This window comes from Acomys minous (assembly GCF_964271855.1).
Source record: "Acomys minous genome assembly, chromosome: 11".
Classification (NCBI taxonomy): Eukaryota; Metazoa; Chordata; class Mammalia; order Rodentia; family Muridae; genus Acomys; species Acomys minous.
This window is the reverse complement of record NC_140492.1, coordinates 19,446,959-19,461,277: the sequence shown is the minus strand read 5'-3', so window position 1 is coordinate 19,461,277 and position 14,319 is coordinate 19,446,959. Positions and strand designations below refer to the sequence as shown.

General features: G+C 35.1%; 1 protein-coding gene across 12 annotated transcripts in view; it reads left to right on the top strand.

Moving 5' to 3' along the window:
• LOC311609153 (uncharacterized protein) overlaps positions 1–14,319 on the top strand; it is a 495,868-nt gene that overhangs the window by 307,525 nt on the left and 174,024 nt on the right. For all 12 annotated transcript variants that reach the window (XR_014783287.1, XR_014783288.1, XR_014783289.1 and 9 more), the window contains one exon: positions 8,607–8,652. Coding sequence is in view for 7 of the 12 variants with exons in the window: in XM_084801967.1 (XP_084658093.1) it covers positions 8,607–8,652 (46 nt within the window). In the remaining 5 variants the exon portion in view is untranslated. The remainder of the gene's footprint in view (positions 1–8,606; positions 8,653–14,319) is intronic.

Genomic DNA, 14,319 nt, shown 5'->3' with positions numbered 1-14,319 from the left:
AAGAGGGCCACTGGAGGAAAGGGTCAGGGGAAAGGGGACAGTGTGAACTGCAGAAATAAATCAAGATAGACACAGAGAAATAAGAGGATAACGCTGCCCATTAATTTATATGCTAATTTTGAAATAAACTAACAAAGATCAATACATATAAAAATTAAAAATATACAATTCAAGTAAAAATAATTTTTATAAATTTTATACTTGCTGTCACTGGAAGAGGACTCGTAAGAGATATAATTTTATACAGATTTTAAGTCTGTAGATAGAGATCAACTAGGCAGAATACGCTAACAAACATTTCCTAATATTGCCAACCTCATAAATTCTCCCTTCAGCTCTTGAAGCTTCATTTTTTATAAATTACTAAGTGGCGCAAGAACTTGTTGTACAAATTAAACAATACTTTAAAAACTAAGTGAAATATTAAGTTAGCAAAGGTCAATGCCAAAATATAGGGATTATATTATAGATTAATATTTAACTCATGATGTCGTTAAGCTTATTTTTATTTTAAAGACTCAACTTTTCTGTTTCTAAAATATACCCTTTATATTTTCATATTTTTTATTAAGCTACTCATTCCTAAGAAAATATTGGCATCTTCTTTTAAGGATAATGATGGATATTATAAATAATTAACCATATTACATATATTTTATGGAAATAAAGTTTTCATGGAATAATACCAAAATTAAATTTATGAGGTGATTAGATTGATTTGTTTGACTAAAAACAAACCAAATGAGAATTAAATAATCCTATGAAAGATTAAGAGTGCGAATGTTATCTTTAGAAAATGCAGGGACTTGATTTCAAATATTTTATTTATTATTGCAAAGGATCTGGCTTAAAAGGAAAATAAGGCCATATCTCTGATTAGGAAAGCCTATGTCTTACTTTTTTACTTGACATTTAGTCTAGTATAATGGGGGGAAAATCCAAAAAAACAAAGAAGGACTCTAGTAAGACTTAACCCAGCTCCTTCTTTTTCACTCTTAATGGCTGAGGACACTTTCCACCCCTTCTCCCTTCAGTGTTCTGAGCAGTTCTCATTTCATAAAAGGAGCGCCAATGAGTAGTTAAAGAATATGCCTTGAAACCCTTTAAAGGGTATCGGAAACATAAAGTTTGGAAATGGTGCATTGGTTGTTAAGCATTGAGCAAGTGGATTATTAATGGTGGAGAGAGAAAGAGAGAGAAAGGGGGGGGGAAGTTGGGGGGGCCTCTGTGTATCAGTAAGTGGATGTGTGCACTTCAGGGACAGAGACCTGTAAGAGCAACGTTCTTTCCCACGGCAGCCAGTGTGGTGATGTGTACATGGGATTGCATGGTCTTATGTGTTTTTCAAATCTATTAGCTAGAAACAGAGCATATTGGTAATGGTTTTCTAACATAACAAAACAAATAAAAAGAATATGCACACAGACACACACACACACACACACATATATGGGTGTGGGGTTATATATATGTATGTATGTGTGTGTGATAGGTGATATTACATAGATGATAGATGGATGGTAGATAAATAGATGATAGATGGATGATACAGAGATAGATTATAGATAATAGACAGGCAGACAAGCAGGCAGACAGACAGACAAACAGGTTAAAAGGGATTTACTAGACTGCCTTATATGATGTAATCAACAGTGCTTATCAAGTGATGGAAAGACAGAGAATCCACTTTAATTTACAGAATGAGTTTGGAGTAGTGCTGGGATCATTGAAGATCCCAGAGAGTGACTGGTTTTCAGTCTGTGTTGGAAACCTGAAGAAGTTGGATTTAATCCTGGCTACAGCTGGTTGCGGTGACAGGCTAGACAGACTTGGCAGTGAACATGAGGGCAAGATGCTAAGGGGCAAAGTTTCTTTCTTCCATTTCCTGTTATCCAGGCTCCCACCAGGAGGACTGAGCAAGGTTAAGGGTAGGTGCTTTTGCCCCAAATAATCTGATTGAGAATTTTCTCCCAGGAGTGCTCTGCAGCTTGGGTTTCAGTTAATTCTCGGTGTTGCCAAGTTGACAGCCAAAATTAGCTATGAGAAACAGTTATTATCTTATATAATATGTATTAAATATATGTAAGTAAGTTAGGAAATTGTCAAAACTAAAACTAAGAATAGCTTATTGAGTTGATTCCATTCATTTTTATTTAACTCCTGTGATATATGCACACATATATAATATGTTTCTTAGATATTTTCTAACCAAATATGTATTATAATAATTGACACACTACAGTTGCATGCATAGTCACAGAAAATTCACATAGTGGCATAAAGAAAATTCTCACTCTCAAACACAGAAAATAAGAAAAAGTGGTGGCCGATAGCTTTCAGAAGTCAGGGTAGTTTCTTCTTTTCCTCCATTATGTTGGGGGTTGGTGAAAGACTAGCCCTTAATAGCAGTAAGGAAAGACACACAGAGCAAGGGGCACAGTGCAAAAGAGCAAGGCAGAGGGCACTCTGGAAGCTGAAACGCAACGCAGCCTACCTTCTAGGGATAGAGAGATTTTTATAGATCTTCCCTCCTCCTTCAGTTCAGGGATGGTCCATTTGAACAAAAATAGCAAGACTGATAGATCTATATGTTTGGTGTAGACTGGCCCACGGGCACAGGACCCTTATGTGGGAAAGAAAAAGCTGAAGAAGTAGCAGCCACGTTGAAAACTCACCATCCTTGTTATCTGGTCATGGTCCCTCTCCCTCTCTGTCTGCTTAGGAATGTAACTAACTTCTGGTCCCTCATTTCTCCCTTGTAGAGGCCACCCTAATTGTTGTTAGGAGTTTTAGGGTGCAATCCGTTTTAATTGATTCCAGGCTGACAAAAAGGGAAATGATGGAACAGAAAATGCTATGATGCACCCACTTTATCTAAAAACATTAACTTTATTTCGTATTCTTGTTTTCCTGCCTTCTTTTAAATGACTTAATATCATTTATCTTAGAGATTTATTTATTTTTAATTACATTTAGTAGTGTATAAACTCCATTAAGATCAAGAAATCATTATTTTTACCATAATGTTAAAAATAAAGATTAATTTATACTTTTCAAAATAAAAGATGATATACATTTTAGTGATGAAATGCTATGCAGTCCATTAATTACATTCAAAATATACATATGCATTTCAAAAGACTACACAATATACAATTTTAGCAAATTGCACCGAACTTGCTCTGTAGTATATAAAGGCAGCAAGGTTATACATTACACATCTTGGCTGTCTGCAGTGTTAAAATACAGCACATTTTGCTTGCATGGAGATTTTTATTCCAGAAAGGTATTGAACATGACAATTTGACAATGTGTCCTTGGGACGCTGTCAGTTCTAGTATTAGATCAACTGACAAGACCTCGCTGTCCCCTACAAGGTGCTTAAGAACACTTCGGAAACCATCCTATTGGCCATGTTCCAGCTGTCACTTGGAAAAAATATGATCGATTGAGACCAATCTGTGCAGCAGAAAGCCAGTCAAATGACTTGCTCCAATAGAGTTTTTATGTAGAAAAAAAAACTTATCAAATTCCTTGGGCACGAAGTTACTGTTGGAGCCATGGCATTTGCAAACCATTCCATCACCAACAAGAAACTGAAGCTTTTGAAAAGTTACCTGTCCTTATAAAGATCTAAATCATGCTTTTCTTGTAAGGAAGAGAAGTGAAAATGGTGACATAGTAATATTGTCAAAGCTTTGCACATATACCTTTCAGTAGTGCTAGTTATATGGCATTAAGCAGATCACAGCATCCTGACGGAAATATTATTGATGCCCAATCAAGAGACTAACAATAGCTTTGACCCCATCCTGAACTTTGATTCACAGTGTAGAATTCAAATTAAAGAAATGGAAATAGATTTTGCCAAGCGGTTAGGTAAAAAAATAGACTTGGAATAATAATGGAAAAGAACTTGTATTTATTCTTCTTTGTTGATTGTATAGAAAAATATGTGTTAAATAAAGCACACTCTGGTAGAAGATGCCACTTGATTTGAATTCTAAAGATGACTTGGAAGACACATGTGCTAACCACTGTAACTAAAACTAAATTAGAGGGAGCATTTTCATTATTCTTATTTCTACAGTATAAAACTAAGCATTGCAGAAAATGAAAAGAACATAGGATGTAATCAAAGAATTGCACTTTACTCAAGATGTATACCAGCATATGTTTGGTTTGTTTTAACTCACTGTCTACCTGCAATGTGAAAGACCCTATCTTAAAAGTCAAAAGGTGCCTAACTCTGTTGGCAGATGATACTAGTTTTAGCATATGGATTTCCATAAATGTATTAGCCACAGTCCCTTGCTGTTGTTATAAAAAGCCACACCTCTTTGGTCAGAGGTGTGGAGGGCAGGCAATCCAAAACTGCTTACTTATAGAAAGTTCGGGGAATGAGGGGTAAACTCCGCCCTTACTCCTTCAAATGCTGAGTAGCCTTCTTTGTAGAACGGAAGCTGTGACTTCTTATAGTGACAAAAAACCCTGGGGTCCTTAGAAGTGGAATCTGGAATGCATTACACAATGTGTTAAATATTCTTCATAAAGCTTCATAGGATGCATAGGAACTGTTTAATGTTTGTCATGATGTCTTACTAAATGTTCTTTTTCTTAGAAGACAGGAAAAATGAGCAGAGCCTTTAAGCCATTTATGCTTATGAATATCTAGCAACTTACCTCCTCTTCGCCTTCCTCCAAACATTCTTTCATACCACATTAAGGAAAATTGTGCAATAAAATCTGTCAACTAGAAGTACAATTTACTACTCTTAAGTAATGTATGTAACAGTTGTCTCCAAAGCCAAAGGTCTCTCGTTAACTTACTCTCAAATATAAATCACTTGCAATATTGATACCACTTTGAAAGTCGTAGGTGTGCTTATTTACCATGATCTTGATTTGAGAGATAAGAAAAAGTAGAATTCTCCTCTATGTCAAAAACACTTGAAAACAGAAGCTGATTAATAGATTAGAAACCTATATTCCAGTGTTAAGTATAGTTGGAAATATAGAAATACTTGTAAGCACAATTCTATAAATAAACATATGTACACATTTTTATATCTGAAAATATCTGAGATTATATGTTTTATACTAATAACATAGATACATTTTAAACACTGTCTATTACTGGTGTTTCAAAAAATATATTTTTTTGTGATTCTTTCCATGACTGTATTTTACTTAAAAAATGGTTTGGTTTGATATTCTTTCTTCCATCTCTTGATTTTTTTCTGGAGGTGCTTGGTCTGTAGTTCCTCTCCTTTTCTCTAGGTTTTCCATTTCCAGGATTATCTCAGATTGTGCTTTCCTTATTGCTTCTATCTCCATTTTTAGGTCTTGAAACCTTTTATTAATTTCCTTCTCCTGTTTGATTGTAGTTTCCTGTCTTTCACAAATTTCTTTAAGCGATTTGTTCAATTCTTTAATCTCCTTCTGTGGGCATTCCTACTCTAGTTGGAGGGATTTATATTCCTCCTTTAGGCCTCTATCGTACATCCTAGGTTTTACAGAGAGATGTGCTTCTATAGATAGATAAGGTAAAACAGTTAGATAAGATCTTCAAAAACCTCACTGACCTACATAATAGGACATTTAAAGATGTTATTATTTTTAAGATTCTTTGACAAGACAGGTTAACTCCTAGCAACACCCAACCTACCTCAAAGAAGATGATAAGCATCAAAGAACCTTCTTATGGAGATGGCTTCAAAGGTAGCAAACCAGACACTGGGCAAAATGTCCTCATTTTGCCATGGAGAGAATTCTACCTAAAAATGAGCAAGCTTGGATGCAGGTACAATCAATGGCCAAACCCTGCCAAGACAGGGTAAGCAAGTCCTCAATAGTTCCTGCGTCACAAATACATCTGTCATATATACTTGGCCAGAAGGCTGAAGATGATGCTCCAACATTATAGAGAGTTTTGGGTGATTCAGGAAGTTAACTGTCACTGTCATTTTTTTGTTTATTTGTTTGTTTTTGTTTTTTGTTTTCTTTAACTTTAGAAGCTGCTAACCTACATTTCCAGTTTACTCAGGCAATTAATTTTTATTCTTTATCAAGTCTCTGATGGAGTTGAAGACCAGATAGTTTGGTTTTACAGTTAAGCTTAGTTGTTTATGATTTAAGATGTTTTTAGGTCTAGATAGATGTTTTAAGTTGATAGAGATGGTATATGATAGATATTGATTTACATACAAAATTTTAGACTCACCAAGATAGGAAAGGTGTTTTCTTCAAGGTTGGCAAATTTAATTAGCCAAAACATTATGAATGTAACATTTATATAATTCCTGATTATTTCATAGTTCTTCTTGATGTATGTAGTTTATTGTATTTATGTGTAATAAGATAAATGTATATGTAAAAAAGAAAGAAAGACTAATTTAAAAATTGTTAGGCTCAATTACTTAAACCTTGGCATAAATATATGTGTGCCAGTATTCTTTCTTAATGAATTGAAAAAAAATTGAAAAAGTGCTATAACATAACCTGGTCAATTTATCTTACTATTACGCAATGCCCTACATTATTAGGGTCATTGACCTCTTCCAGTTTCTAACTCTTTTCCTACATATGTATAACTCTTGAATTATTTAAATTCTTATTAAAATGTTTTGTTGAATGTTTTCTCTCATATCTGATGTAACTTTTAAACGTACCAAGTTCATCTTTGGTCATTCTGCAAAAGAAACATGAATTAGAGAGGGAAGGGGTGCATGTCATTGACGATATGAGGCTCCTAAGGCATGTACACCAGATGTTTCAGGGATGACAGCAGAAACACTTCTGCAGAGTGATAGCATGCTGAGTACTCCAGTCCAGGTCTCTTGGACGTCTAGGTCTTGATAGTTTAGAGGAGAGAATGCAGGCATATGTAGTGCTGTTTCTCTGATCTCACTGAGAACATGGTGCTTCTTAGAGAGGAAAAAAAAAGCCTAGTCCAGGGATTATTTCAGAAGCATTATTATTACAACAAGCAATTTGTGAATTTCTAGGAAAATTATGCTATCATTTATGATTCACAGATGTTTATGTATTTGTAAGAATGTGTAAGCAAGAGCCAGAGAACAAAGTTGTCACTCCAGTAGTGCCTGCATTCTCCATATGAACTTGGAATGGGGAAGCTTGTGGTAAAGTGCAAATGCTATGGTTTACATTGCTTACGCTCAGCCTGGGAAACATATCTTGGATCAAGGACTTCCGGATAGTTTCTTACACATCTAACTAGTGGTGGTGTTGACTAGCTTTGTTGGCTTTTTGAACATTTTTCGCCCTTGCTCTTCTGTGGCTTCCTCTCATTGATTTCTAGGCAGTTTATAACCGAGATTCTGTGAGGTTATCCATGGGTATCTCTCCTCAGAGAGGAGATTTTTCAAAGGGTTCGATGAAGTAATCATTGCTGATACAGAGAACCAACTCAGGCTGAACTATAACCTTCTCAGGAGCAGAATAGTCTTTGGTATATAAAGAATTAAATGACTCACTGCTGTGCAAAGATTATGAAACCAAGAAATCACAAGGCTGTTTTGAGTTCTGCCATGAGCCAGCCATAGGGCTTCTTTGGTTATCTGTCAACACTTCAGTTTTCTATAACTTTTTAGTTCCATGAGTATCTGTCTTCCTAAAGGACACCAGAGTTTCCTGGTGGCAGGCCCTATTCCAGATCATGTCCCTAGGCAGGGTCAAAAATGGGCAGCTTTGGTCACCCTGGGCAAAAGTTTTATCCTATCTCAAGAATCAACTGCTTTCTTAACACCTAAATTCTTAATAATGCAAAAAGTTGTATGCCTGTGAGTATTTAGTTTAGTTTTTTGACTTACTTATTTTCCTTTATGCATGTGAGTGTTTTACTTACATATATACATGTTCATTATGTGTGCTTGGTGCCCAGGGAGACCTTAGGAGGGCATCAAATCTCATGGAACTGGGGTTACAAATAGTTGTGAACCACTATGTCCTGTGGTGAGAACCAAACCTGGAAGTTCTGCAAGAATGAATTCTCTTACCTGTGAACCATGTTATTTAGTTTTTAATATTGTTATATTCCTTTATTTTATCAATATGGTGTGGCTTCTCTTTTCACCTTTCTAAGGAGTCAACAGTGAAATTAATAAATTGTGGGGTACCAAGAAGAGACTTGATACCCTATGAGCATATACAGGGGGAAGAGGTCCCCTTCAGTGACAGTCACAGGGGAGGAGAGTAAGGGGAAAATGGGAGGGAGGGAAGAATGGGAGGATACAAAGGATGGGATAATAATTGAGATGTAATATGAATAAATTAATAAAATATATTAAAAAATAAATTGTGGGGTAGTGATGAACAGCAAAGAGTATTAATGCTTACATATGTCCTATGAAAAACAGACAAGCTCAATCTATATAGGGTAGATACCTTTGTTATAATGTGCCTGCCCCTTGGTCATCACAGTGTTATCACCCTCATGAGCATGTGAAGTGGGAACAGAGGATGCCTTGAGACAGTGTATGGGTACCCAGCTTATTGAGTACTAATATTCACTGCGGGTAATGACTTTAAAGTTATCTAACCCTTGTATTTTCCCCCACGTCATCTTTTTTCCATTTCTTTCCCAGGTTACCCTTAATGGCCACTCAGAAAACATTTTACTCAACAATAACGGTAGGAAAAATCAAAATCCTTTTGATTATACATTTGTTTTAGTTGTTTCAAATATACTGTTATCATTAGATATAGATAAGATTGATTCTGCCAATTGTCAGTGATGTATTATCTCTACTTAATTGTAACTGGAATTTACACAATCAGTGTTTATCAATTAGAATATTTTCCATCATATTTGTTTGTTTTATTGTAGACATTACTCTGCTTTATATATGTAGACATTTCCTATATTATTTTCTCCATGGTTTTACAGTAACTTGTCTATATGCATACATATATATATATATATATATATACATATATACATATATCAGGAACCTTCACATGCATAATGACAGATAGATGGTAGATAGATAGATAGATTAGATAGAATGATTGATAGATGATAAGTAGATGGTAGATAAAGTAGATAATAGATACTAAGTACCTCTTGTGCACAATTTTATATATTTTTCTTGCTGTTTCATACCTAAGCACTTTAAAGAAACAACTCAAACATACATACAATACACAAAATCTAGCTGTGAATAATTGAACAAGATAATGTTAATTTGGAGGGATTTTCTTCTGCATTTATTTTGCTTAAAAGTACTGAAAATGCAGCCCTCTCCTTGGTTAAGGCGTACATGAGGATAAATTTAGAGTTTTAGTCTAGTAAATACTTCTCTGCTAATAACTTAATTGTAGCTATTTCAAACCAAATTGGTTAATTGTGGTGAATCATATGCAGATTGCTCAGATGTAGGTCAGCCCCCGCTCCCACATTCTAGGGCCTCTTTTCTAATTCGGGAGAGACTGTTTCATGCCTAAAAGAGCATAACAGCACAGATCAGAGACCTTGGATAAAACCAACAAAATAACATAAAAGTTAACAGTGCATCAGGAGTCACAGTGTTCCCATAAAAATGGGAAGATAGGCTGCATTTATTTAGACCTTGGTTAATTATTTCTTAGCTTTCTTATGTTGGTGGAGAGTTTGCCCACTTGCCATAAGATTCACGGCCACCAAATCATGGCCTGTAGGATGATGCTTTCCCACCTGTAAAGTACATGCGGTAACATCATTCTTGGCAACCCATTGAACCAAAATGAAGATTGGCTTGAGACAAACAAGAGGTTTGGGCACTGTTAAAGGACTCCTGAAGCTCCTGTGGAAATACTGTACCTGAGCTTTGGTACTCTGGATGATGATAGAGGAAGTGATCCCAGAATATTACAGGCAGCCCCCGGCAGGACCATCTGAGGAGCTGATAGGAGAACAGCATGTTGTAAGCCATGATGAGGCAGTCTGGATACAGTAACAGAAGCTCCAGAGCTCCCTCTTTCCAGCTGTTGTATACAAGTCGAGGTTGCAGGTGTCTTTGTGGAGAGGAGTTGTGTTGCTTTCTGATGAATCCAAGGTTTCATTCGAACTTTATATGTGATGTCTGTTTTGATTCTCAAGAACAATTTTTGATCTGGTGGACAACTCTGATTCAGATTGTCGCACTCACTGGCTTTCGTCTTTATGTGTTATTGCTGATGTTTTTGATAGGGGCTTGAATAGTAAGAAATGAAAAATTCTGCGCTGATGTGAACTTTGTAATTATAACTTCACTGGAATTTTGTTACTCTAGAATTTCAATTAGAGGCTGATGCACCTCAGTGGTCGAATATGTTCTGAGCATGTACATGGCTGTGGGTTCAACTCCTGGCTGTAAAAATAGAATCATTTATGACTATAGATAACTTCATCATCTGTACTGATGTTTTCTGAATTACTACAAAGCATTAATGAATAAAAATTCTTTCTGTAAACTTAGATAATAGAATTATTATTTTTAGTATTCAGTATGATATCACTGAATTATGTTTTAATAAATGTGTTTTTGCAAAATAGATTATATGCACCTTGTGTTTCTAATATAAATCCTTGCTGTGTGAATTATTTAAAACATAAAATAGAGAATTATACTATATAATAAGTGACATTTCCTCAAAAGTTAGCTTACTAACATTTGATTATTTCAGTCTTTTTTCATGTCCATAAACAACAATATTAATAATGGAAATGATACTTTCATACTGTCTGTATAATTCTGAACTTTTTCATCATTTAATTGTAGCTCTCCATCTAAGTAAGGAGTATCCATTTCCCCTTTATTAATGACTTGCATTAGATGATCTTTGATTGTATCATAATTTATTTAATAGATCCTCTAAACATTGCTTCTAAAATAGAATTTTAAAATAGAACAGATAGAAGCTTTCCTTAATTACACTCCTGGCAGATGTACAAAAGAATGCTTCCCATTTGTGTATTGAATCAAGAATATAAAGAGTGAAAAATATTTACAAGTGGCACAGAAAGTAGTGATCTGTAAGTGTGCTACTCTTAGAGTAAAGTAAATAATACAGATGATGATGAAAATGTGTCATAAGTAGGTAAAATGGAAAATCAAGCGATTTCCTCAAGATCAACCACAAATGATACCTGTTTTCATAAGCATTTAGAGATTCTTCTCTTTCTCTGTGATGACCATTTGTCACACCGCTCCATAGCAACTTGGGGAAAGATAGAATTCATATATAAAATTTATGTTTATCTTTTTGTCCACAGTAGGATATCTGCCCTAGAAGGTAATGACTGCTTATTACTCATCTTTGAAATGACTGAATGCAGAATAGGTGTTCATTCAATTAAAATGGATTGAAATGAGACAAAAGAGAGTTATCAAGTAAAACTAGTAAATCATACGTGAATTTTGTAAAGTGCCGTTTCTGACCCTTCTATTATCTCTGGATTAAGTCATAATTTTCCTATGAATTAAGCACAAAAATAATAAACATTTGGATTTTGATGTACAATGGAACTTATATTAAATAAATTTAAATGGTTCTTTTTTATTCAGGCACAAGATTATCCTAAAATAAGATATATAACATTCAAATATTTATGAAAACATTTATAATGTGATAGAATTACTTATATGTCTTATAATTGGAAATATAGTGGTTGATAAAGACTTGGAATTTCTGTTGTCTTTCATGAATTGTTTGCATGCATGGTGTGGCTATTTTTGGTAATACTATATGAAAATGGCACTGTTGATCATAATATTCGATACTTATTTACCAAAGAATGGTAATATATACAAGAAGAAACTGTGTGAAGACAACAAGTGTCACTTCCCATAGGTTGTGTGATGTAAATTAATAGCCATGCCATTTGAGTCACAAATATCTCAACCAACAAAATTGGGGTCATCACTGGATTGAGTTATAATTGGCAAAAACACCTCAGAATCCTTAGTCTGAGTTCAATGGTAATATTCATTTAAAATATGAGGGCTATATTTACTAATTCCTCAAGAAAAAAAATTAAAATTAGCCAGCATAAAAAATATTCTGAATAAGCTGAAAGAGATAAATTTGAAGCTCAGTGCTCCCGGTACATGGCCAGTGTCTCCATTATACATCAAGGCCTTTGGCAGAGTCATTTTGTTGTCTTAGCACTTTTTTGTTTTCTGTTCAGCTAGATTACAAACGAAGTGCCACCAGCACCAATGCACACAGAAATGAGTATTCCAAGACAGATATCAAATACTGAGAAATGGTGTGGATGACAAGGGAGTAGATGGCCACAGGATTTGTACCTGGATTCTGACACCTCCTGTCTTGCCATTTTGTTCTGATCGGTTGTATATTCCAGCCATCCCAACTTCTCAAATGATAGGACACTAGGGATTGGATGTTATATGTTACATACCATGGCTTTGATTGTTTACCCAAACTTTAAAAGAAGGAACAGAAGAGAACAAAAAAGGAGTGAGTAAATCATGTAAATAATGAAACTGTATTTTAAGTAGGCAGTTCCCCACACATAGAAGCTAGACACTCCATGAAAATGTTTTAAACAACGCAGTTGTAAAATAATAGGCAAACAGAAACAAATCATTTTTTGAGACAGGGTTTCTCTGTGTAGCCTTGACTATCCTGGACTCACTTTGTAGATCAGTCTGGCCTCAAACTGGGAGATCAGCCTGCCTCTGGCTCCCTGAGGCCTGGGTTTACAGGTGCACACCAGTGCACCCAGCTAACAAGTTATTCTTACGTAAGTCCCCTCTTCCATTTAAAATGTCACATAGTTTCTTAGGCGAGGATACAGAAATAGTACCTAAAAGAGAGGCACACCAGGTAAGCTCATCTTGAATTCGAAGAACCAGAAAGGCAAGACACAGAGAGCAAAGGGAACATTAATTAAGCTAGGAGAGTGTTGTTGCTATTTATCATGCAATTAAAATATTGTTCTTGATACTTTCTATGACTGCCAGTTTGGGCTGGAAATTTACTACCATCCTCTCCTTAGTTTAAGTTTTCTTTGTATTTTATGTTGTATTAAGCCTATGAGGCAATAGTAAATAAAGTTATTGCATCAACAGAAACTAAGGTGGCTATAAAAGTAGAGTTCAGGAACATATCTATTTTGTCACATGATTGTGACTGAATAAAACGGGTCTAATAGACCTACTCTGTTTTCTATCTTGTCTTATTTAAGATTCTATTTACAGGTCTGTCATTATTTTCTTCTGGACAGACTCACCCTTTGCTCATCTGTCAAAACTTCCTTGGGCATATTAGTCTATATTTCAATGGACTCAGCTTGTTCATACGTATACCTTCCCTGGGGGAACTGAGAGACTTGAAGCCAGAAGTCGTCTTTGAAACTGTTTTGTTTTAAGGAACTGGAATGGAATAGCAGAATTTTGAATTAGACCATAATGGCACCTGTAGCATAGATATGCTCTGGCTAGTATGTATAGCAGAGAAATAGATAATTTGCATATGAGAATGAGTATGTAAGTATGTGTGTATGTGCTGTTGTATATACCCATGCACATGAGCTATCCTTACATGGTTTTCTGTGTATAACCTGTAATGAATGTGTGTATATTGTGTTTGTTGGCATGAAAATGTGTGTTTGTGTGTGCTTATATATTTAAACAATTTGTGTGTATGTGTTACCAACCAAGCATAGTATGCTCTTACAACAAGAAGATCTTTACCTTAGCTTTTGCTATTTTAATTACGTAGTGAAAGTCCCAGCCACACACACATTGCTTATCAGAATTCTTTCTTCTTTTATGCTACTATAAAGCTTAAAGGAATCTCTCATATTTAACACAAAGGTCTACATCTTCCTCTGGGGCCTCAAAAACAAAACAAAGCAGGAAAAGCTCATGACTCTGACTTATAAATTCTTAGTTCTTTCTATTACTGATGACATTTCATCTCTAAATGTTGATTCTCCTAGAGTTTCTTTCCTTATTCTCTGCCTGCATGCTTACTTTCCATCAACCACTAGAAGCATCTAGAATTTCTACTCTTGGAGGAAAACAATATGTTCCTCTGACCATAATACTGGGAAATGCCATTCTTACATCAGTAAGTGACAGAAGAAAGTAGGAGTAAGAAATAAGAGAAAAATATGAACAGAAGAAAACAGATTAAGTGTAATGTATATCCTTAGTATTCAAGATAAGTAAGTTTCAATTTGGTTGTCAGGCACAAGACTGAATTCAGGAGATGTGGAAAAGAACACAATACATACTAATATTTTTATTTATCATGTTATTGCTATTTTTGGTTTATTGTGTGCATGCTCATGTCAAGCCATTTATTTGA